At 40.3% G+C, this 24,781-nt stretch overlaps 1 protein-coding gene across 1 annotated transcript; it reads left to right on the forward strand.

Moving 5' to 3' along the window:
- Positions 1-1,621: 1,621 nt before the first annotated feature.
- Positions 1,622-24,750, forward strand: TKT (transketolase). The gene is made up of 14 exons (XM_065749809.1): positions 1,622-1,826; positions 6,484-6,601; positions 7,745-7,858; positions 8,484-8,581; positions 10,179-10,370; positions 11,532-11,650; positions 13,187-13,380; positions 14,075-14,239; positions 15,466-15,622; positions 18,925-19,055; positions 20,031-20,114; positions 20,288-20,381; positions 22,062-22,184; positions 24,447-24,750. Exons 1-14 carry the CDS (start codon positions 1,720-1,722, stop codon positions 24,632-24,634), a joined length of 1,884 nt encoding a protein of 627 aa, XP_065605881.1. The 5' UTR covers positions 1,622-1,719; the 3' UTR covers positions 24,635-24,750.
- Positions 24,751-24,781: the final 31 nt, after the last annotated feature.

Raw genomic sequence — 24,781 nt, forward strand, 5'->3', positions numbered from 1 at the left:
ATTTTATAGATGCTACTCTAATGCTTCAGAACTTCAGTGGTCTCCCTGCTGACACTATTTCTTTGGGCCCTACAGCTCCAGGAGGACAGAAGTCTATTGCTGAACCAAAGTTTTCAGCAGGAATATTGCAGCAATATTTGGCAGTCATTCTTCTGCACTTCCTCAGCTAACATCTCTTTGCTATGGTTTCCAGTGCAATAACAATTAGCTACCAAGTATTGTCTAATTTCCAGACTGCAGTTCAGATGTGGCATGTTGCAGGATGTATGATGTGATTTTCTGTACCTTGAGACAAGAGCAGTTTTGCGCAATGACTCCCGAAATGCATTAACAAATTAAGTTCCTCGTGTTCATAGCTAACCTAATGGGCCTTAGCTCTGTCACTGGGATCTCTAGGCAGTGCAGACCACATTTTCAGAGTCTTTAAGTCAAGCTGTATGTGATTCTCATTAGGCACTTCCACATGCCAGTTTTAATGTCTGTATCATTTCAAGGCATCTTACTGGAAGTAAGAGATTTGGATAACGAGTTCCACAAGAAGAAAATGAAGCAGTGTACTTTGAAGTAGGATACAGACTGAAACAAAGCAAGTGGCAGTCACACCAGCTAACCTTTACCTAGTGCTGTCTAAAATGAACTCTGCAGTTCACTAGTCAGGTTTGGTTCCATTTCTTCCTTCTTCCAGGCACATAACCTATTTCTAGTTTAATGTTGCTTCTGAGGCATCCTTTTTTCTTGTTTGAAACAGTAAAAATAGTGACAAAAATATTTACAGCAATAAACTGCTTTGTTTATGGAAGAATGTTTCAGGTGCTGCTTACCAGCTGGCATTTGCAAAAGGAGCAGGGCTACGTTACAAATGGTGGTTTCCTTGTTGCTGAAAACAGAGGTGATTTTCCTTAATTAGCACTCATCAGTAGTGACTTCCAAGAGGAGATAGCAACGTTATACCCATGTGTACCCATGTTTACCCAACCAACGTTATACCCATATTTAAAACGTGGTTTAAAATCCAGGGAGAATGCAGAGCACAAATACAGATCTCTTGAGCATGGAGTACCTCATTTTTTTATTGTTTTCTGTGGTTTTAAACTTTTTTCTTTTGACTCTTAATAGTTCCAGAGCTTTCTAGAACAAATATGTAATGTTTAATGCCCTTGGTTAAGGACGTGGCTTTGATGATGTTCAGGAGTGCTAGAGTCAACGTGCTTTCTGACTGATGGACAGAAGTCAGTATTTTAAGCTGAAGCCTCCATATTTCTCAAAAGCAGAGCGCTGTGATTTTTGGACGGCTATTACAGAACCGTAAATCCCTTCTTGCAAAGAAATGACATACAGCAGTTCTCCTACAGTCTCTCCTGACTAGAAGATCACACTCGATGGAGTGGACGTACTCTGTCGGGCAAGGACAGCCTTGGCACTTTGCATGACAGGGGCTGAACAACGGGAGTCGGCGGAAGGGAAGAGACGCCGCTTCCCGCCTTCTCACAGGCGGGAGCGACAAACGGCTCCCACCGCGCCTGCGCGCAGCCGCCTCCCGCCGGCAGGGGGCGCTGTGCCGGCGGAGGGAGGCGGGGCGGCCCGCCCCTCTCGGTCTCCCCGCCCTCCCCGCACGGCCCCGCCGAGGCGCGCTGCTCACTGCCCTCGCGGAGCGCCGCCGTTTCTGCCCGGCCTCAGCTGCCACTGCCTCGCGAGCCTCGCCGCCTCTCCTTCGGCTCTATGGAGGACTACCACAAGCCCGACCAGCAGACGCTGCAGGCCCTGAAGGACACGGCCAACCGGCTGCGCATCGGCTCCATCAAGGCCACGACCGCGGCCGGCTCGGGGTAAGTGTGGCCGGAGTCGGGCTCCCGGGAGCGGCCCCCTTCTCCTTCCCTCTGCTGTTCTGTGCCCGTTATCCAGAGCCCGAGCGGGCGGGGGGTGGGGGCGCGGGTAGCACAGCGCGTGGGACCCCGTGCAGCGGGCGGCCGTGGCCCCGCGTGTCCCGGTGCCCTGGGGATGCTCCGGCGGAGAACGGCGGGCGCGGTGCGGGGCTTCTGCGGCTCACGGCCCCGCCCGGCCCCCGGACCTGGCGGGTGTTGTGGCTGCGGGCGGAGGCCGGGAATGCCGAGTTGATGCAGGGCTGAAACCCAAAGAATTCATGCCCGGGGCGCGAGCGGTTTCTTTTTCATTTCGTGCCCGTCAGTTGGAACTAATTCTGCACAGAATTTCAAGTGAGCCCGAGTGGGATTATCTGTGAAATGCCTGCGGTCTCGGACGGGCGGTTTATTCAGGCCTCTGGACAGGATTTAGTCGCGGCTCTGATGTCTGCAGATTCCAGGGTTATCCTTCCTTTGATCGTGCTTTACCTATGGAAAAAAACCTCTGCAAACAATCCTCTCTCGATCATGTAAAATTAAAGCCATTTTTTTCTGCTTGAATAATAAATTTGAGTGCTTCCACGTAGAATGCAGCCTTTTATATCCCATCCTGTAGCAATTTCCTCCCTTTGGGCCTCTTTGAAGCTGGCAGTAGTGCAGGGTGATTTTATTGCTGTGTCGGGCTGTGTTTTTTTTTCTCTCTTTAGTTGAAGGAATCCTTTGGACGCTGAGGTTTGAGCAGACAAACGCGGCCTGTAAAACATTTCAAAGCTTTCCCTTGGAGCTGCCTTCCACCTCCAGCCAGTGTGGCACAGCCTGCCCCACGTGGTTTCACAGCGCACACAGAAACTGAACTTTACTCGCACCTTCTGCGTGCAGCAAGCGAAAATCTTGCTCTGGTTCCTTCCATGGAGTGAAGCACTGGGTCACTGCAGCAGTGGGGCTGGACTCGGCAAAGCTTGCTCAGTCTCAGCTGCTTTATGCAGCTGAAGTTTCAGTCTTGCAGCTCTGCTGTGTGTTTTAGGCTGGCCATAGGGGTGTGCAGCACCAGTTGTCTGTAGGTCAAACCATCTTTGCTTTGTGGCGTTCGAGAGCAGGGATCTTGCTGCAGCCTCTGTTTTTCTTTTCCAGTGCATGGAATCCAGACGTTCAGTAGTAATGTTTTCCCTGTAGCAAAAATAGCTTCAGTTTAGCTTTATTCCTGTGACTACAATACTGAGTATTGTGCAGAGATATTTCATTAATTACTAGAGCTTATTCTAACACTACATAAAGTCATGTACAGCCTGAAATTATTACACAACCTGATAATTGGTAGATTATGAAAGATGTGCTCTGGAGGGAAGATTACACTGTCAAGTCATATATTTTCTTAACGTAGGATTCAGTTAGGAAGAAGGCAGTGGTGCAGTAACGTGTATAAAAGGAAAAGAGGTTAAGAAGCTGTTGCAGTATTAGACAAATGAGTAATTTCTAAAACAAATGTTAGGGATGTATTTTCTAAAAATCTGAATGAGACACTGCGCTTAAAGTGCTGGTATGGTGTGAGAAGGTGGATAAATGTTTGAATGGAAGTTAAATTTAAACAGGCTTACAGTTAAAAAAAAAAACGTGTCATGCTTGCATAGACTTTGCCAAGGAAGCTAGTATTTGTTCAAGGTGTCGTTTGTAAAAGTGAAGGAAGTGCTTGCAATAAAAGCACTTCGAACAAACCAGAACCTGCCTGCTTCTTTCAAGGAAGTAATTTCTGTAACTGTGGCGTGTGTTGCAAGAAAAGTGCTTCAGTGGTTGGTCTGACACGCCAGTTCTTGCATTCTTTACTTGAGCTTCTATTCAAGAAAATACAGCCTTTGTCCAGACAAGGGCTAAAAGATGAGGTAATCTGGTCCTTATAATGCTCAAATAGGTAATCTTGATCTGATGAGTTCTAGTTCAGCTGAAATGGAAAAAAATTTTGAAGTGATTAAAAAAAGAAAAGCCTAAAATGCCTTAGGTGAGGAAAAACTTGATTAAGTTGGTTGCAAAGATTGAACGTGCTTGGTTCAGGGCGTGTTGGAGCCTTTCCCTTTAGATAAGCAGTGCAGACATTTTGGTCAAAGCTGGTCGAAACCCTTCTGTGACTGGTGATAGGCTTCTGCAGTTTTGAAAGGGTCCAGCCTCCTGCAGTTAGGTGGTTACATTCTTGAAAGTGGAAGTTGGAAGTTCTCAGAGTTTCTTAAGCAGCAGTTGAATTTCGTAATGTGTGATACGATCACTTCTCGCTAAGAAATTTCTTCAATTTTTTAGCTTTGCTTTTTCATTCAGTATTCCACATTAACGTTCCAGCACTGTTTTTTCAGATGAAGCACGTGTAGGTGGATGTAATCTAAATGGGTGTCAGTTGCAAAAAGAACTGTTTTCAGGGTTTTTATGTACTTTGGTTTTGTAATGAAGGGCTGCATTGCAAAGTTAAGGCAGTTCTACTGTAGAAGCTGTCTGGCAGGGAAGCATTAATGGAGTGCCACAGTTCTGGATTGTTCATGGGTCACAAACAAAACATGAAAGACCGAGTGAGAACAGTAATGATGACTTGTATGAGTACTCCAAGTGCACTTAGGTTTAACAAGGAACTTGGAGTAGAATTTTTTAGGAAAGTATGAATTAATATTAGACCTGTCTGCTTAGTTAAGATGGCTTTACTTAGCAAAACTGCTGCTGGTTTCAGATCGATGTCTGCTGTCCGTTATGCAGTTGAGTTTTGGTTAACAACTGTTAGTGGGAAGTAATTTAATTATTATTTTTAACTTTTTTTTTTTCAATTTTCAGCTCATTTATTGAATTTTCTACCTTTTGATTTTCATTTTTATATGCTACCATTTTAGGTTGTTTAAAACTTTTTTTACCGAGACCAGGAGTTCATAGAAGTATGGTTAAGTATAAAGTTAATAAAATTAAAGGAATGAAAGCTTTAAACAAGCATGTAAGGCTTATTGATTAACTCAAATACATAAATATTTACTAATATGTTTGAACCATGGTTTAAAGCTAATTCTTTTGGTTCCTTGTGTGTGAATACTTACCAAGGGGTGGACACTAACCATAATTCTTGTTCTGCAAGTGTTTTGCATGACTTCATTCTGTTATTGCAGTACTGTTGGGGATGTTGGGAGGGGAAGGTTTGTTGCTACCGGAAGAGAATATTCTGTTGGAAGTTCCAGTGAAAGTGTTGTCTAATCCTAACACGCATGGTAAATGTACATGTGTAAAACAGAAGGAAATATGACATTTCCGAATCAAATTGTCCTGATTTACAAGAAGGTTCTAATATTTTAAGAGTATCACATCAAAGATGAAAAATAAATGTTGGTAGAAGAGGAGTTGAAGTGAGATTATTTTCCTCTCAAAGCTGAAGTCAGTTTCTGGAGCCATAACCCTCTTACTGTTCATCACTTACTTTCAGTAGTGCTATACAGTCTACACCAGTAAAATCTGAGAAATGCTACTTTTCACATTCAGTGAGGATTTAAAATGAACTCCATGCAGTTTTTGAGCCTTACTGAAAGTCAGTCTTAGGATTTCATGCACACATTCAACTGTTCAGGTAGAGCTCTCTTTAAGGTGCAAAAGAAAAAGTCATCATTTAATTTGTAGTACTGATATAAATAACAATTATTGTATACCCTTCTTTTACACTTAAAATATATACGTTGTGTTGGAATAACTCATTTGCCACCTGAAAATAACTCTGAGATAACTTTACATGTGTTGCTGCATTATGTAGTTGCTTCTGAAATGGGCCTATCTACTCCCAAGGCTTACAGTTAAAGTATTCATACTAGTTCCAAATCTTTGTTACACCAACTAGTTTGATATTTTTATTTTTAAACCAATTTAGATGTAAAAGTGGAAAAAGCTGTCCCTCTTTAAGCCAAAGATTAAACAAATCAATATTTTACCATGTTCATCTGGATGTTTATTATTTTTAATGATGAATTGGACATAAATGTCTGTGTTTAGTTTCAATAGAAGGTAAAATGTGAGAGCTGTATTATTTTATACGTTCTTTAGAAGTCAAAATTCAGGTTCTAACAGTAATGGTAAAAGTAATGAGCACTTAAAAAATGAGATGCTGTTTAAAAAAAAAAAATAGTTCCTGAGTGTTCTATGAAAGTTTATCTTCCATTACCAACTCCCAGTTGTGCAGTGGGGCCTCAGCAAGTCACAGTGCTTTTAACTCCTTCATTGGGTGAGGGGCAAAGTCCCATGGAAAGCTGACATTTCTCTGCATCAGTGTGAGTTTCTGCCTTCAGATAAGGCAGTGACGTGTGATCGTAGGCACAGTGCTTCAGATGCTGTGTGGGGAGATGTCCTTTGGCACGAAGAACAGTGTTCTGGAAAATATATCCTTGATCTGTCACCAGGATCTACTTTAAACATCCACTTTAGTGAGTTAACTGAGCTCCTTTTGGCTTGAAGTACAATCAGTTGGCATTGGAATAATGGTAGATTGGATGAGTTATCAAAATGCTTATGACCGCGTGTTTTAATGCCAGAAGTTAGAGGACTGGTAAAGTGATATTTTGAAAATGTGGTCCTAAGCAATCAATATTCAGAAGTGGTAATCTTGGGTCTGTCTTGATTGTAGCCATCCTACATCATGTTGCAGTGCAGCAGAGATTGTGTCTGTGCTGTTTTTCCATACCATGAGGTACAAGGTGCAAGATCCCAGAAACGCCAGCAATGACCGTTTTGTTCTCTCAAAGGTAAGAATTGTTATACTGTGTGATTGCAGTCTGCTTGTAGAAAGGTGTGTGCATCAGTGACCTCTCTCCTTGACTTGCTTATCCAAGAGAAGGCAAATACTTGAGAGCTCATGTTTTCCTGCTACAGAGATACAAATCAAAGCTGATTGAGTTGTACCACATTTTAAAACGATTTGTAGAATGTCTTGATGTGCCATCATTTCACTACGTTAAGTTGTTCTGATATTAAACAGTAAGTGTTACTGTCTATAAATTCGATCAGGAAATTAAAGTCTGTCTTACTTTGGCATAACTGATTTTCTGACTAGTAAGTCACAGTTTTTGTAGCGGCTGAGGGAGCTGGGATTGTTTAGTCTGGAGAAGGGGAGGCTCTGAGGAGACCTTATTGCACTCTACCACTTCCTGAAGGAGGATGGTTCATAAGTTCATAAGTTCATTGGACTAGATGATCTTGTAGGTCCTTTCCAACCTAATGTACCTATGAACATTGTGCCTGCAGTCATGCCACAGTATGCACTAATTACTGTCAGCTCTTCAGGGAGCTCTAGAGGAGATAAGGATAGGTTAGTGAGTAGCTTGCACTCCTGCTATTCTTATGATATTTAAGGCAATATTACTTCTGAAAACACTATGGTTCGGTCAATGCATAAAACCACAGTCCTGACTGGCCATAGTGTTTCTTATTGCCCTTTGCTCCCCAGTGTGACTTAATGGCTTTTGAGGGGCATTCAGAAAAGATCACGTGTCAAGAGCAGCAGATGATGTACTCGGGTGTAGCAGATTCAGTGTCTCAGCCGGAGTTCCTCAGGTGGTCGCTTACAGTGGTGCTGTATTCCTGGTGGTGTTTATCTGCTGCATTGGATATAACAGTTGGCACTGCTGATCACCTTTTCAGAGGAAGAACTGGATGAGAAGCAGGAAGCTAGCACTGAGGGGATACAGGAATAACACAAGGTTGCTTAGTATTTGCTTTACCCTTCTCTAATTAATGAGAGTTTCTACCCAGAATTACTAAATGGCTTCAAACTTGTGCATGCTTTTTTGACTCCTAGTGACTGTTAAAAGATGACTGCTATTCAGCTTTGTGGAGTTTGTTTTCATAGTAGAATGTTGTAAAAGTTACTTGATTTTGTTTCTTTCTAGGGTCATGCTGCACCAGTTTTATATTCTGCTTGGGCAGAGGCTGGTTTTCTACAAGAAGCAGAGTTACTGAACTTGAGGAAGATTGATTCTGTCTTAGAAGGACATCCAGTACCAGTGAGTGCTCATTGCTTTTGATGCAGGGTGTTGTTTTCTGTAAAGCCATAGTGAGCAGTTTGCTACAACTCTTGGTCGCCAGCTGTGGCGCAGGAAACATAAAGGCTTACATGGTGGACAGTGAGGATATTGTAGCTTCACAAGTGAATCAGTGCAGTGTCCAGGCTTGACTGAATGTGCAAAGATCCCCTACAGACCCATATCTCAGTATTTTCTGTTTCAAAAGACTTGTATAAAGAATTGCTTTTTTTTTGCCCTCTAAGATATTTTGAGGTATTTCAAGAGTTTGTGTCCCATTTGGTCACTTCAGTGGACTTTGAGTTCCAAATCAGTTCTTTCAAGTAAAACTTCTTATACAAAATTCTTAACTGTTGCCATCCACGGCATAGTTTAGAAATTCCTGAGATGTAGGTAACACTCCTGTCAGAGAAGCTAGTTAGCCTGTGATATACTGATCGTTGAGGTCCATGCGTAGCTGTGAAAGAAGGGTAGCAGGGGTTAGTTATGGAGAGTCTTGCACTGTACTGTCATGGCTGAGATTCTGATGTATGTTGAACCATCTCCAAACACTGGAGTTTAGTTCTTTTTCTTGAATGTAAAGTAATTGCTGCTTTTTTATTTTCAGAGGCAAGTATTTACTGATGTGGCTACTGGATCCCTTGGTCAGGGTCTTGGTGCTGCATGTGGAATGGCATACACTGGCAAATTCTTTGACAGAGCCAGGTAATTCCATCTTTGTGTTTCATGATTATAGGCATTCAATGGGAGTACTTTGTGAAAATAATTTTAATTTTTATCTCAATCGTGAAAAAAGAAATCCTGTCTTCTGTCTTTCTCCATTCCTGAATCTTAACTTCAGATTTTAAATCATAGAAATATTACCCTTGTAATTACAAAGTCATTGCCAGTGGAACTATGAAGAAATCAAGTTAGCAAGAACCAGTGCATTTGCTTGTTCCTCTTGTAGTCTGACAGCACTGCAGAATGTTGTTCCTGCACAGAGGTTTTGTTATTGGAGCAGCTTCTAACTTCCAGAGAGTAATTGATAGCAATATTCAGGCTGGTATGTCCTCTTAGAGGGAAGAATCAAACTTGGGATGTGTCTGTTTAAAGTCAGATGACAAACAATGGAGAACATGAACTCTGAATGAGGAACTGTTATAGTCAATAATAGCATTATTGAATCATAAAACAGGACTTGTAAGTGTTACCTGGAAATTACTTAACTCCACAGAGAGGGAAAAAATGACTGCTTCTGCCATTTCTTTTGTTCACAAGAAAAGTAGATGTCTAAGGGCAAATCTGTATGAGGAGGAGGGTGGCCTGATGTAGTTGATGTATTTTATGTGACAGTTCTAGTACATTCAAATGCAGGCTGCCCAGTTAATGTGCCCTACAGTTCACTAGCTTGGAATCATTTCTGTGAAAGATGACTTGCTGATTTTAATTGAGTTTAACAGATGCTATGTGTGGGGAAAAAATGTAACCAGTGGTTACTTGACAGAGGAAAAAGGTGGTCTTACATGCAGTACTGAGGAGCAGCTTGTATGGACACAGTTCAGATTTAGCCAAGGGCAGGTGGGATTTAGGTGGGATTTAGAAATAAATCACTAATGGCTATTTTGGTTATTTGATTTTTAAAGCTATATATTTGAAAGCTTATATACTACTCCTTTTTAATTTTAATAGGTAATAAACTTTGTCATCCAAAAACAGAAACGGTAACTGAACAAAAACCCAGAGGCTGAATCATGTGCGGTCGTTCAGGCAGAACTCCTGCAGCTTTGCCTAAACACAAAGCTTTGGTGCATACAAGAGTAGTCTACAAAATTATATCATGATGGCTTTTTGAATTTGGTTATGCAATAGTGTGTAGCTATATGTTCATTCCCAGTTTATATTTTCCTCTATTAACTGGTTGGCCTTCCAGGGAAGGGAGTATACACTAGGAATGAGGAAGCAGACAGTAATCTTTCATGCATTGTCAGTGTTCTTGCTGAGTCACAGTGACAGTGTTTAACAGGTCTTTTCATTCAAACCTTGTATTAGGAGGATTAAAACCTAATTTTCTTAGAGACAAAGGTTTGAAAAGGAGTACAGTATCTTTTTAACTTCTGTATTTTTTTCATGTGCAGCAGGTTAAAGGTATTTTAATATGTCTAAGTTTACATAAGGTTGTCTGAGGTAAATGGTTTGACCAGTGTTTGCAATAGAAAAAAATGAGCTCTCACTGTGAATTGTTGGGGGAATTTTGCTTTCTATTCAGCTCTGCTTAAATGTCAAGCCAATTTTTATTTATGTATTTAATTTCTTTTTCTAGCTATCGTGTGTATTGTCTGCTTGGAGATGGGGAATTGTCTGAAGGCTCTGTTTGGGAGGCAATGGCCTTTGCTGGGTTTTACAAGCTTGATAATCTTGTTGCTATATTTGATGTTAACCGTCTTGGACAAAGTGACCCTGCACCTCTGCAGCATCATGTTGAAATCTACCAGAAACGTTGTGAAGCCTTTGGGTATGTGACTGGAAAAAGTTCAGTGTGTTCCTCCATTTGAAATTGTTAGTTTTTTTATTCACCTTTTATAGAATTTTTCAGATGTTTTCAACTCTTAAGAGAAACCAGCACCAAGAACAACTGCTTTCTGAGATATTTTAATGAAATAATCTAGTTTTTATCACACTGAATACAGGTTTCCATAGAATCCTTAAGGTTAAAAAAAGACCTGTAAGATCCAGCTGTTCATCTACCCCAATACTTCCCACTAACCCATGTCCCTAAGTAGCACATCTACGTGTTTCTTGAACACCTCTACAGACAGTGACTCCACCATCCTGGGCAGCCCATTCCATTGCCCAACCACTCTTCCAGAGAACTAATTTTTCCCAATACTCAGCCTCACCTGGTGCAACTTGTGGCCCATTCCCTCTTGTCCTGTTGCTGTTACCCAGGAGAACAGGCTGACCTCCACCTCACCACAACCTCCTTTCAGGCAGTTGTAAGGAGTGATAAGGTCTCCCCTGAGCCTTCTCTTGTCCAGACTAAACAATCCTAGTTCTCTCATAGGACAGTGCTCCAGGGACTTCACTAGCTTTGTTGGCCTTCTCTGAACACACTCCAGGGCCTTGATTTCTTTCTTATAGCAAGGGGATGCGACCACAGCTACTGTTATAGCAAAGTAAATCAGGAGAAAAAGGACATGAGTAATATTACTCACAAGATAAATTGTTTGCATTGGCTTTCATTTCATTCAGAAATGTATTTTTCTTATGTAGACAGAAAAATCAATGAGACAAAACTATCAGATACAGTTATCTGATAGATACAGTATCAGTCAAGCAAATTATGATGGAGCTTTATAATGATTTTTATCAGTTTTCGTTGTTTTTTAGTCAATTGCTAGATGTTTAATTTGCTCTTGTGATTAAAAGTTGCTATTGTGCCTGAAAAATGGTAGGATAACTTAATGGATTTTGCTAGTAGCTGTTAATTGGTGATTAATTCTGCCTTATGAGAAAGGGACTGTAATATTTTATGGTCTTAATGCTAGTTCATGTTCCTGGCATACCTTGAGTCTCTTAAAAAGATAGAACGAAGTTAGTAATTGTTATTGCTAGCTACCACAGGATGTCATATGCTAACATCCTTTAGAAATAGTTGACCTGTTTGTGTTTTTAGGTGGCATGCTATCATTGTTGATGGTCACAGTGTGGAGGAACTCTGCAAAGCCTTTGGTCAGGCCAAACATCAGCCAACAGCCATCATTGCAAAGACCTTTAAAGGCAAAGGCATATCAGGTAATAAAACATCCACTGTTTTGTGTACACACGTGTATAATATGTGTACTGAGAGTTGGAAAAAAAAGTAAATGAATTAAAAAAATATATTGAAAAGTGTTGGTATTCCATCAACTTTTTCATCTGATCGCTGCTAAGATTTGCCCTATTGTTATTTCCTGTAGCTTATTCTTAACAAGTATCTTATACTGGCCCTTCATTGGAAGCAAGTGAAGATGTGGCTCTGGGAACTTAATGTCAGACAGCCGGGTGCACTCCTACGTTAACTGAGCTTTTTTAGACCCCCAGTTAAGAGGAGCATTTCCTCTGTTTATTTGTATACAGAGGCTACTCTGAGATGGAGAAGTGATTTTTCTAATGTGCAACCTGAACCTTCCCTGCTGCAACTTCAGGCCATTCCCTCTTGGTCTGTCACTGTTATCTGGGAGAACAGACCATCACCCAGCACTCCACAACCTCTTTACAGGCAGTTGTAGGGAGCAATAAGGTCTCCCCTGAGCCTCCTCTTCTCCAGAATAACAATCCCAGTTCTCTTGGTTGCTTCTCAGAGGACTTGTGCTCCAGGGCCTTCAACAACTTCATTGCCCTTTTCTGGGCATGCTCCAGCAACTCGGCATCCTTACTGTAGTGAGGAGCCCAAAGCTGTGCACGGTACTTGAGGTGCAGCCTCGCTAGGGCTGAGTACAGAGGGATGATGAGTTCTGTAGTCTTGCTGGCTACAAATGCCATTGTCTAATGGAAAATGTTTACCTATGCATTTAAGCAAAAATGTGCAAAAAGTCTTTCCAACTCTTTGCACTTCAGTGCTTAAAAATAAAAAAAAATGATGATGACTCTTGCAGATGAGGAGATGTATGCTGGCTACCTGGCGTTGTATTTGTAAAATCCGCTCTGCGTATTTGGCCAGTCAGGGGTTGCCATTCAGCTACAAACTTTACAGTGCAGAGTGAATTCTTTGTGATCAGCTAAAAATAATTAATAACAAGAGTGAATTTATTCGATCCTTTGCGTTACATAAGCAAACAGTTTGTTTTTCCAAGTGACTTACTCACTGAAAAGCATATTGGGCAGAGAGGCTGTTGGGGCCAGATGCACAAACATAAGAGTCATCAGATGCTATTAAAACAAAGCTGTAAAACTTCAGGGCTTGTTTGAATTAGGCATCTTGGTTAACGGCTGTTTGAAACTTAGCTGTGTTTGTTTATTTTGATCCAACTGTTGAAATTGCATGCTAACTGTTCACTTTGATTTAGTGTTTACTTCTTGATCCATTTTTTTGTGCTGATTCAAAAACGGTTTTGGTATGAGACTCTAAAAGTTATAGTCTTGAATGGTGCCTAGTTTAAATGCTCAGAATTTGACTCTTATGCGTTTAGACGTGTTTATCAATAGAATACTATTGTAACTGCTCACAGTGGGAATAATTACAGAAGTTCTTCCTTGGAAGACAGTACTAGGCTGTCATAATTCACTGCACTTGGTAAAATCTGCAGCCAAAAGCTTAAATATTTTTCTTATGTAATTTTAAATGTGTAGGTGTTGAAGATAAGGAAAGCTGGCATGGAAAACCACTTCCCAAAAACATGGCTGAACAAGTAATTCAGGAAATAGATGAGAAAATACAAAATAAGAAAAAGCTTTCTCCAGCCCTCCCTGAGGAAGATGCTCCTGTAGTAAATATTAGAAACATTAAGATGCCCTCTCCACCAAGTTACAAAGTGGGAGAAAAGGTACTGCTTTCCTTTCTCAAAGTCTATCAGATGTGTTTGAAGTATAAGACTGTTTTGTGCATGTCAGGAGGATTCGTCTACCATAGTGTCCCTTACATGGTTTCAACTACTTGTCACCTCTTCCCTCCTGTTCTTAATATCCTGGTAACATCTGTCACTATGGTGCAATGTACAGATGTTCAACTTAAATGGATATTGAAAGAATATATTAAAATAGAAAAATTCAAATGGCTTTCCTTAATTTTTTTTATCACTGTCAGTTATCGAAACTATTTGATATTTCTTTGAAGTTAAAGAAGCTCTGTGAGGTTCCTTGAATTTCCAGGGTTGGAAAGTGGGAGCAAGAAAAAATGACTTGATTTTTTTTTTTTTTTTTTTTTTTTTTTGAGACCTGTGTGATAGAGACCTGTTTGAGTAAGCTTTTCAAAATTTTCTGGCTGGGCTGGTTGGGAATTGCTTGTTTCAACACAGGTGTGCTTCATGAGGCTTCATTATATTTTGATTTTTTTTTTTTGTTTACTCTCCTGCGTGGCACTCTTCTGCCTACTTTTGATAGCATTAATGTTTACAATGGGATGATGGTTTTTTGCTTAGTTTCTAAATGCTATGTGCACACATTCAAAGAAAGATAAAGAAGTAAAAACTTCTCGAAGCAGGAACTTGCAATAGTACTGCTATACCTTTCTTTTCCTAGTGGGCAACCCGCAAAGCTTATGGTGTTGCACTGGCAAAACTGGGCCATGCAAATGATCGAGTGATTGCTTTGGATGGAGACACAAAGAACTCTACTTTCTCAGAGCTCTTCAAGAAAGATCATCCTGGTCGCTACATTGAATGCTACATTGCTGAACAAAACATGGTAACTGGTCTCTGTCTCTTGGTTTTGTGAAGTGCTGGTATCACACAGTAGGATCTGGAACCATCCAGTGTGATTCTTCAGAAAGTGGGGTTTTAATGTTTTCTTATCACACTTGGATATTAAATTTTGCTTAATGAATGCTTATGGAAAACTATAGGCTGCGGTAGAACTGACAAATATAATACAGCAGAATTGCTTCTAATCAGAGGCTCTGTAAATGTTCTTCTCTCTTATTTTTATCATGATGCTGCATTTCAGCAGAATGTGTGAATATGAGTAGTAATATTTCCTACAGCGTGATTTGTAGAGAGTCAATTCTGAAGACTTTTTAGGCTTTTTTTCTTCACAGGAAATGGAATACCACTACACAACATGACAGTGAGCTCTATGCTAGACTGGGGTGTAAAGGTGAGGACAGAAAGTAGTTAATAAAAGTTAGCCTTGTGGCATTTGTACAGAAAACACTGAAATAATTTGATAAGTCATGTGCTGGACTGAGTCTTCAGTTGATTCTATATGAGTTCACTGTGGCAAATGAAACTGAAGACATATTCAGGCAGAAATTGGTTGCCATCTTTAATGATTAATAATAAAGAACCCATGGACTGTTTCCTGCAGATTTTATGATAGGGCATGTTTCATGAGCTTGAGTCAGGCATCTTGGATTTACATCAAGCTGGGATAAGTTTGGCCACGAGGAACACGTGTAAAATGTGTAATGTGAAATAAATGTATGGGGGTAATTGTAGCAATAAATGATTGAAGGATCTTGTCCTTCTTCAGCAGAACAGAAAAGTAGAACCATTTTAGTAAATACCAGTTTAAAGAAAACAAGATAATTCCCTTCCCATTTAATAATAGTATTTTTTGTCTGCTGCAGATAGTAAATACCATGTACTTTAGACTGAAAGTATATGCCTTTGATCCAGGAGAGCGGGGAAGAAGGTAGTGGATTAAGCTTAAAACTGGATTGCTGCTTGGTGCAGGTAAAGAAAAGAAGCTGCTGCCAGTATGGGTTGGCAGTATCAAGTAGCTGAGACAGAGAGCAGAGATGTTGAAGAACAGATACTAGGAGTGTGAGTTGCTTTTGTTTCCTTTCTTGGAAAGGCCAGCAATTAGGAGCAGGAATGGGGAGAGATTTTGAGTTTGCAAAAGATGCATAGATGATCTTTTGGAAACGGTTGATAAATGAGGAATTAACTGTTCCTGTATAATCTCCTTTTCAGGTGAGCGTTGCAGTTGGTTGTGCCACTCGTGACAGAACTGTTGCTTTTGCCAGCACCTTTGCTACCTTTTTCACACGGGCATTTGACCAGATCCGTATGGCTGCAATCTCTGAGAGTAACATCAATCTCTGTGGGTCACACTGCGGTGTTTCTATTGGTAAGGGCAGCCGGGAGTTATTTGGTAGTGGTTCTCTATTATTTAATGAAGTGTCTGCAGACAAAGCTGACTGATAAAGCTTTTGGAGGTCATCAGTTATAAAGCTGTGACAGTATAGGAGTGAAATTGTGATGGTTTAGCAGAAGGAAGTCATGCTGGTAATTGATTTATTTTTTTTAATCAAGTACATTATTGCATTTGGAAAGAATGAGAGAGATTTCAAGCCTTCATCAGCTTGGCTTGGTAAAAGTAGGACTTTTCCCTACAAGCCTTAAGTGTAGAGTGATGTAAAGGAGTTGGATTGAAAGTGAAAAGCTTCATTTCTGTTGTGTACTTACAGTTGACTTACTCTGTGATAAGTCATATGTTTACTGTACCTCTTTCACAGTTCCTAATATGAGAAACTAGTCATACTTGTTCTCACTCAGATACCTTAGTCCAGACGTCTCAAACTCTATGAAAAATAAATATTTTTGTTTTATTCTAAGATCACCACGTTTAAGTAAGCACTTCAGTCTGTCTCAGTATTCCTTAATTCTGGAACAGTTAATGTGTGTAATTAAAGAAAGTAAAACTTAAAATGCTAATAAAACAGGAACTATAACTCTGTGACGTAATTCAGGAAGTTGGCAGTACCTTCTCTGTTCTTTGCCTTCCTGTCATAACTGCTTAATTCACGTCAGCTCACACTGGGGTTAGCTTTTGATTTGCTGAAGGGAGTTGGGGTTTTTGTTGTGCTTTTTTAAAAATTCGTTTTAATTGAAATTTATGAAAATGACCCTTGAAAACAGGAGCAGACTAACATACCAAAAAGGGAAACGCCAATGACATTAATGCTTGAAAAATTACTAGGTATTTGTGAGGCAAAAAGAATGAGGTGGAGAGCTGACGAGGGTAATGAATTAAGGTCCTTTGTATCAGTTTTGCAGTTGATTTAATGGTTTTGTGGCTAGTGGTGTGGTTTGCAGGTGGAGTGGGTTTGGGTTTTGTTTGTTTGCTTGAAGCAAGTTGACTAATTTGATTTGTAACATTGGTAAAGCTATACAGATTTAAATATGCTATTAGTGTGTGTAGTCTCATCCAGAATCTCAAGCTTAATTTGCAGTGAGGTAGAGTATGCTTTAGTCGAGGAAGCTGTAAGTAGAGTATATCAGATTATGGCTTGTGTATGTCATTAAAGGAGGGATTCTGTTACAAGCCTCTTTTCTTTTTAAAATCAGTCCTCCCACCTCTTTGTAGTCTAGTTCAATCCAGATTAAGTCTTTCAGCCAACAGTGAAGGGTGTTGGTGCAAAAGCTAATTAGCTTTGGTCTTTGCTTATTTAAGAAGATGAAATTCCTTTAGGTTACTTGGATTGTCTCCTAGACTTAAACTTCCAAGTGAATGTTGAAAAATGTTTGAAATGGGTTTTTTGGAAAGTGCATACTGAAATTTATAAAGCCATTTGGGTTTCTAGTCTTGTTCAGGCTTCAACTCCAGTTTTCAAAAAATGCAGGGTTTTGCAACTGAATTTGAAACAGCACTTCAGGAAAATCCTTTTAGCTGTTAGGAAACTCAATTTTAAATGGAATTTACAACTTCAGGCCTGTGTGGATTCCAGAATCCTAACTGGAGCTTTGTTGAAAACTGAAATTTTATGTATGCAGTCGTAGGTAGGCCTGGGCTTTTACTGCATTGAAATTTGGACCCAAGAAATTTATGAGTCAAATATCACAATGACCTTTTGAGGTTCTATGGATTTCACTCCTAGATGAGTAGTTGCTGACAAACCATAATTTCTAACGAAGCACTAAGTAAGTTTTCAAGGTCATAAGAGAATAAGAGGAATCTCAGTTTTCCAAACTGAATGCACGGGGGAAAGAAGTCATATGATGTTTGTGTAATAAAATAGGAATACCTGTCATTTAGATGTCTGCTTTCTCATTCTAGTAATTCAATACTGTTCATATTAAGCACCTGATTTTGGCTAAGCTGTAAACATAGGTGTTGAGGATATAATGGAGAATTATTCTTTTTCAATCTGCGTTACTCTAAAAAACATTAAATCAGAATTTTTGTCAAGATGTGCTCGGGGCAGAGCCCAGTGCTACCTTGTAAATTGCTGATATGAACTGTGCTGTTTTTACTGGCACTGTACTAGCAGAAGTCAATGGACAAATATGAGTAGAGTACTCTCCTTACCTTGAGTAGGTTCTAGTTTGGGTAACGGTTAGTTTTGTTCTTTGTAGCTTCTCTTTTTCTCAGTGTATGCTTTGCTTGGGTGCCTTTTGGGAAAGAAAAGTCCTCCTGAGTACCCACTCATTCAGAGTGCATACAGAAACTATGGCATTAAAAATCTTTCATGACTGAAATACAAGATTTTTTTTTTATCCTCGACTCACAGTTGATGAGTAATTTATAGCAACAGAGTTCAATGATTAATTTCTTTAACATGTTTCAAGTTCTTTAGAGTTTTGTGCTGCTCTTAGGAAAATTCTCTCCTTTCCTCGTGAACTCATCCTTCTTGAGTAACAGGTAGTGGGTGCATGTGGGAAGGCTTATTGCCCTGCTTCTACTGTGCAGGCTGTGACATGACTGGATTCATAACTTCTTGCATGGTTACTTTGGATTAGTGCCATTCCCAAAGCACCCTTACGTAAGGTCATTGGGAGGGGGTTTTGGTGGTTGTTTCTTTAACTAGGAAAATTCGTAGCATCCAGTACATACTGTGGCTAACAGTTCCTGTAGTTAATCTGCAATTGAAGCCATAGGGTGCTTGAGTAGTTGAACAAATAACACAGATGTACCCCGTCTTAGAGACATTCAGTAATATTTGGATATATGTACCTTAATTAGTTTTGTAGTGAGTGTAAGAATTTGTACCAAGTGCACTCTCCATTTCACATGGAGCACATGCAGTTCTCTTTTCACATTTCCAGGAACTTAAATCTAGAGTAATACTGACGGTTACAAATTTTGTTTGTAAAGCATACGTATAAATCTAAAGATATGTAGATATATTGTGACTCCCTTTCTATACCTGCACCCTTTTAATTTTGGTTATTTGCCTTCTGTGTTGTTTTATTGTTACACTTCATTTTCCAGTTTTTATTTATAACCCCAGTTCTCTTTCTTTTTAGTCTCTTTCTGTCTTTATTTACTGTTTAGATGGTTCCAAGTTTAAGGAGAAGATGATTCTTTTCTCAAGCAGGTAGACTTGCATGTCCTGTGTGTGCCTGATTTTTCTGCTTTTCATTAACCTCATATTGAATGACTGTCAGACGATGCACTTAATGTTGTAACCTTGGTTTAATTTTTTTTAGGTGAGGATGGGCCATCTCAGATGGGACTGGAGGACCTGTGCATGTTTCGAGCTATTCCCAATGCCACAGTCTTTTACCCCAGCGATGCTGTAGCCACTGAGAAAGCAGTGGAAATAGCTGCCAACACTAAGGTTTGCATCTCAGTATTTGAATCAGGGAATATTTTTTGTCTTGTTGCTGGTGGCGCATTTTTTTGCATGTCTCTAGCAACCTAAGTTGCTTTGAAGGCTTCAGCATGGCAGTTTTTGTTGCATGGAAAGCAGCAGACGTGATGTCCAGGCTCATGATGAATGGACCGTGTGGATGATGTGGGCCAGAACTGGGAAAATGTAAATGATTGCACAGTGATTGCAGCATGGACCAGATTGCCTCAGAAATGAGAGAAGTGCAACTCTTAATGCTGCTCTTCAGCTAATGTAGAGAATGTACACATTTACTGTAATGTCTGTGGCGTCAAGACTGAAGCTGGATGTGTGATTGTCTGATTTCTGTCATTTAATTTCAGCTGATCTGTCATAATAATAGTCAAATGTCCTTGGTAGTACCTGGATCAGATCTTCTTGACTGATACTTCTCTCGGCTTCTGTGGGAACTTACCTTGAGCAATAATCTGAAAAAATTCAGTTGTGCTAGCCGTAGAAGTTTAATACATAACAAATGTGTTCTGTGGTCTGTTGGGAAAAAGGAGAGGGGGAAAAAAAGAAAGGAGTGTGAAGTACTATGAGGGAGAGATTTAAGTATAGTTTGTTGCTTCCTTTTGAAAGGACATCTGAACATTAGCTGGTAGAAAGCGTGTTTCCTTGCTTTCATCTGAGCATTTCTTTCGCTTTAAAGTTCATTAAGTAGAGCTTGTACATGTATGTGTATAAGTTCTAAGATCCTAATTAACCCAAATAGGGTTCTGCATTTCCTTGAGAACAGTAAAGTTAAGATCTTTGAATTAGAAAGCAGTGAGTTACTGTCATGTTCTAAGAAAAGGTGAGGTAAAACTGAAGAGTTAAAAACAGACAGTAAGAAGAAGTAGTTCTGCTGCTTTTTTGTCATGAGAACAAATTAGAATGTCAGTGCCTTTCTCTGTTTATAACTCATGTCTTCTGTGGAAACAGGGCATTTGTTTCATAAGAACTAGTCGTCCTGAAAATCCTGTCATTTACAACAACAGTGAGGACTTCCATATTGGACAGGCAAAGGTAAGTATTGCCAAGAGAGTCAGAAAAAGTATGCCAAGTTTTTTCTGTAAAAAATCCCTTTCCCTCCAAAACATTTCAGTGCCAAAGATTTGGTAAGTTTTTTAATAAAGTCTCCAGGAAGGTTAGAAGCTCTGAGATTTATTATGGAAAAATGTGGAAATATTTTCTTGCAGGTGATCCTGAAGAGTAAGGATGACCAAGTGACGGTGATAGGTGCAGGAGTCACCCTGCATGAGGCTCTGGCTGCAGCAGAGCAGCTGAGAAAAGGTGATCGGATTGTTTTTTTTCCTTTATCTCTTACCACAGCAAAGAAATCACTACTGGTTAACCTAACTGCTTACCCTTTGTATAGGTAAATGTTAATTAAGATATTACATACAGCTGGTCACTACCTAGCCTGATATAATTTGGTATTAATATATATGATGATCTTGCCTACTTGAGTAGGTTTCAGTTAGTTCAGCAGCCTTAGTAGCCTTGAAAGTTGCTGAAGTGTTCAGTTCAAAGGTCTTAAAAACTGCTATCCTGCCTCAAAGTGCTGTGTAGGCAGAATTTTAGAGGGAGTATTGAAGAAGCAGGAGTGGTCTTCCTCTGGTGTCTTGTCCACTTGAGCTAGTGTACCGACACAACAGAATCAAACTCAGTTGGAGCTGGTTAACAAAGTGCAGCTTGTCAAATGAGCTGCAGTGATGGTGTGTGCTCTTATGCAACGCTGTGAGCTGCCTTTGTGTAGACATGATTCCCTGCTAACCTGATCTTTTTGAATGAATGTATCATCTTCTAGCTAAAGTGGGAGGTAATGGTCCAATAATAGTGTTCATGTACACTGACATTATCTCACAGAAAAAATAAAAATCCTTAAGTGAAATAAGAAGAGAAAGAAACCATCAAAATCCATCTGTGAGTCAGTGGCCTACGCCCAGGAAGAGATTACAAATAGTAGGAGGTAATACAATTAATGCTGCCTGCAGCTTAAAGGTAGCTTTGCATGCTTTATCTAGGTGGACAGATACTCTATCATGACCTTGAACTGTCAAGAGTTAGGACATTAGGAAAATGGTATTTTTAGAGCTATTGTTATTCTGCTGCACTCACCATGCTTTGCAATGCACTGCTGATCTTGAAGTGTGAATAGCAAACAATTGAGAGATTTCTTTGTTAGAGACAGTGTCTAATAACTAAAATGTAGCCGTGACAAAAGAGTCTTTGATCACAGAACTGTCACTGCAATGTAACAGGGATTTCCCCATGCTACAGCAATTCTTAGATGTCGAAGTATCTTCTTGGAGTGATTGCTAAATTGCATGAAATTGACCTCAGAGTTCTTAACAATAATAAAGGTTGATTCAGTGTTCTGCTGCTTGAGATCAGACCAAAGCTCTAGGAATTTGCTAATCTGTATTTTAAAAAATTGCCATTTTGTACACATCTTTATGAATAATGTGTGCCTGCCTGCCACAGCAGGACATGTGCTGACTTATATGCCAGTTCTGAGGACACCACGACTGAGGCTGGGGCAGTTCAGATAAACATACCGGATAGGTGATCAGCCTGGGGAGAGGGAAAAATGAATGTGACTGACAGTCTGAATAAGGATTTCATAGTGGCTGGATTCTGCTCTTGCCCAGGGAAAGGCCCCTTAAGTTACTTCTTTGATAACGAACACTCATGAGTACCTCAAGTCACTTATCCAAGGCTTTTCTGTCTCAGTTTATTCTATGAAGTGGTTGGATATTGCTATCTCACATGGAGCACCAAGAGAGGATACACACAAAATTACACATACAGATTTAGAGTTGATTAGATTGTGTTAGGCAAGCCGTTAGTGAAGACACCTAGATACTTTTCATAGTAGCTCTAAGAAAATCACAAGGACTGCCTGCACTGCTTTTCTTGTGTTGTGTTCTCCAAGACCAAGTTGCAAATAACATCATTCTGTTTATGCAGAGAAAATCTTCATCCGTGTGATTGATCCTTTCACTATAAAGCCCCTGGATAAGAAAACAATACTTGAAAATGCAAGAGCAACCAAAGGCAGAATCATCACTGTTGAGGACCATTACCATGAAGGTAAGCTGAGTCTAGGGGGCAAAGCATACAGAGCAGATCCCCAAGGTTTGGTGCTCACAGCTTCTGTGAGCATCGCAAGAAAGAAGTATGAGGCCTGATGCTGCAGTTAAAACAAAAGACAGGTGTTAGCATTTTTCATTGCTATTATGATTATACGGTGACGAGGCTGAAAGTTTCCTGAGGTAATGGGTTAGTCAGAATTGTGTTTGTTTTACTTTATCTTGTGTGCCCTTCTGTAGGCATGGTGAAAGTGAAGTCTTGATTCCTTTGTTCCTAGTGAGGCTTTGTATCAGCTGATCTGCAATATGTTACAAGTTGCAAGACAGACCATTTGAGCTTTCATTGTGTCCAAAAGCTTGATTTCAGGTTGCCTGAAATCAGATAAGTTTGACAGTTTCAGCAATCTCTCTGGGATAAATTTCTTTCCTCTCCACAACTGTAAAAGAACAAATCAGAGCCTGTGTAGAGCCCCCAGATCATTCTGTATCCTCAGTGGATTTGTTTTATTCCTTTGTTGCAACCTGCTTACAGACCAGTTCAGTATCTGTTGCTGGCATGTGGTAGTATTCTTTACCCAAAAGTAAGAAGTGTGTATATGTATGCGTACATACAAGAAAGAATTTCTAAGAAAGTTCCCCAATTAATCTTCAGATCAAAAATGCCTCTTGGGGGGAGCAGAGTAGTTTCCATAAATTCCCCTGCCTCTGCATCAGGATCTCTGGCAGGATCCTGCAGGACCTTTGTTTAGGAGCTGATCATCTGCTCAGCTATTCTGCTGTCTCTTGCTCTCTGACATCTTTTTTGCTCAGGTGTTTTTAAGGGCTTACCTGTGCTAACTTGTGCTGTGAGGATGAGCCCTTATGCAAACAGTGAACAGCTGCTTGAATAGCATGTCAGGCTTGCTCCTGTTGAGGGAGAGGAAGAAATTAGTGAACAGGCAGTTGCGAACTATGGTGTTAATAGATATTTACTAACAGATATTAATAGATATTAGCAGAATGCTGTCCTGAAGTGAGCTGATATTACCGTACTTCCTTTTGGTCCACACTGTGGATGGTAGTAATGTCAGTGAGCCTCATAATTTTTGTAGTTTGTCTTTCAGCTCTTAACAAATATTTTACTGCGTATTTGCAAAATGGCAGAGTCATCACACTGAGATGATGAACATGTGATTTATACTGATGGAGCTTTCTGCACACAGTGCAATCAAGAAAGGTCAGGAGTACATGCATCCCAAGCCTGAATAAATTGCAAGCCCACATCAGACTAATCTTAGCAACCATAGGTGCCTCTGGGTAGAGGTTAAGGTTGTCTGCTTAAATCACTGTAATGCTGTGAGCTGGGAAAAGGCTTGTGCAATCCTGGATACACCAACACCGAGGTGTCTCTCCTGCCAGGTCTCAGAGCACATGCTGCTGACACCAGCCCTGTGCTTTCTTTACTAGTGTTCCTGCTGCTAGCGTCTCTTACTGCCACGCTCTTCCCTGTTGCACCCATTGTCCTTGTGACTGCCAGTAATAGAGTCTGAGCTGAACTGCAAAGGTTGTGAAGGTATTACAGAACTCAGAGGTCTCTGGTGGCATGTGCTATGGGTGTTGTAGAAAGATCGGGTGTGTAAATGCTGTTGAGCCTGGTAGGAATTAAGATTTTCAGAGCATTAGTTATACTTACAAATACCCAGTCTGAATACATTTAAAACCTGGCCCTCAGTTGGCTGATGCTGAAGTGGTGAGGTCTTCCTGCCACTTCCATGCCCCTTTAGGGGTTATGTTTCTTCCTGTCAGAAATGTTAGGCTGATGGTCCTCAGAATGTCTTCAAAATATGGAATTTTCTCATTTCATAAATGGGAAAGTTGGATATATAGTCCAACAGATGTTTCTCATCAGCATGTGTGTTTCAGGGATCTAACTTGCTTAGACCTTCTGATCATATTTAAATCTTTAAATGCCTTTAAAATTTTATTTAATTGACCTTAGGCAGAGAAGAAAATGCATGTTAGAGTAGGGTACTGAACTTTCTTTGATTCACTGACAGATATCGCAGCCCCGTTTCTCCTTTCCAGATGGCCACTTAGTACAGCCTGCCCTTCAGAGAGCCATTACAGCACCGAGCCTGTAAATGGAGTGGGGAGGGTTGCAGGGAGAAGGGGAGAAAGTTGTCTCTCTAATCTCCTGAAATGGTTCGCTTTCCTGTTTTGATAAAGCAAGCTGTGTTTTGCGTGTCGAAGCGTGCAGACCTGTCCTTTTGATCTCTTTCCATAGGTGGCATTGGAGAAGCGGTGTGTGCTGCAGTAGTGGGTGAGCCCGGTGTCACTGTGAGCCGCTTGGCTGTGTCACATGTACCACGAAGTGGGAAGTCAGCTGAGCTGCTGAAGATGTTTGGCATTGACAAGGATGCCATTGTGCAGGCTGTTAAGGTGGCAGTGTCCAAGTCAAGAAATGCAGAGTAGTTTGAAGCATCTTGTGCCGTGTTGCAGAAAAACAGTGTTCGGAGAAGTACTGTAAAGTTTAAGGCAGGCAAAGGTGCTTTATGTAGAGTTCTAATAAAAATACCAGCTTAAAAATACTCCCTTTTTTTTCTTCTGAGTTTTTTTTTA

This window comes from Cyrtonyx montezumae, unplaced genomic scaffold, assembly GCF_038088225.1.
Source record: "Cyrtonyx montezumae isolate F1298 unplaced genomic scaffold, pur_monq_1.0 scaffold_6, whole genome shotgun sequence".
NCBI classification, from domain to species: domain Eukaryota; kingdom Metazoa; phylum Chordata; class Aves; order Galliformes; family Odontophoridae; genus Cyrtonyx; species Cyrtonyx montezumae.

Excerpts from the sequence above, each read along its gene's own strand:
- TKT (XM_065749809.1), top strand. The coding sequence starts at position 1,720 with ATGGAGGACTACCACAAGCCCGACCAGCAGACGCTGCAGGCCCTGAAG. Across the intron at positions 10,371-11,531 it reads AAACGTTGTGAAGCCTTTGG|GTGGCATGCTATCATTGTTG; the intron begins GTATGTGACTGG and ends TTGTGTTTTTAG. Across the intron at positions 11,651-13,186 it reads TAAAGGCAAAGGCATATCAG|GTGTTGAAGATAAGGAAAGC; the intron begins GTAATAAAACAT and ends TTAAATGTGTAG.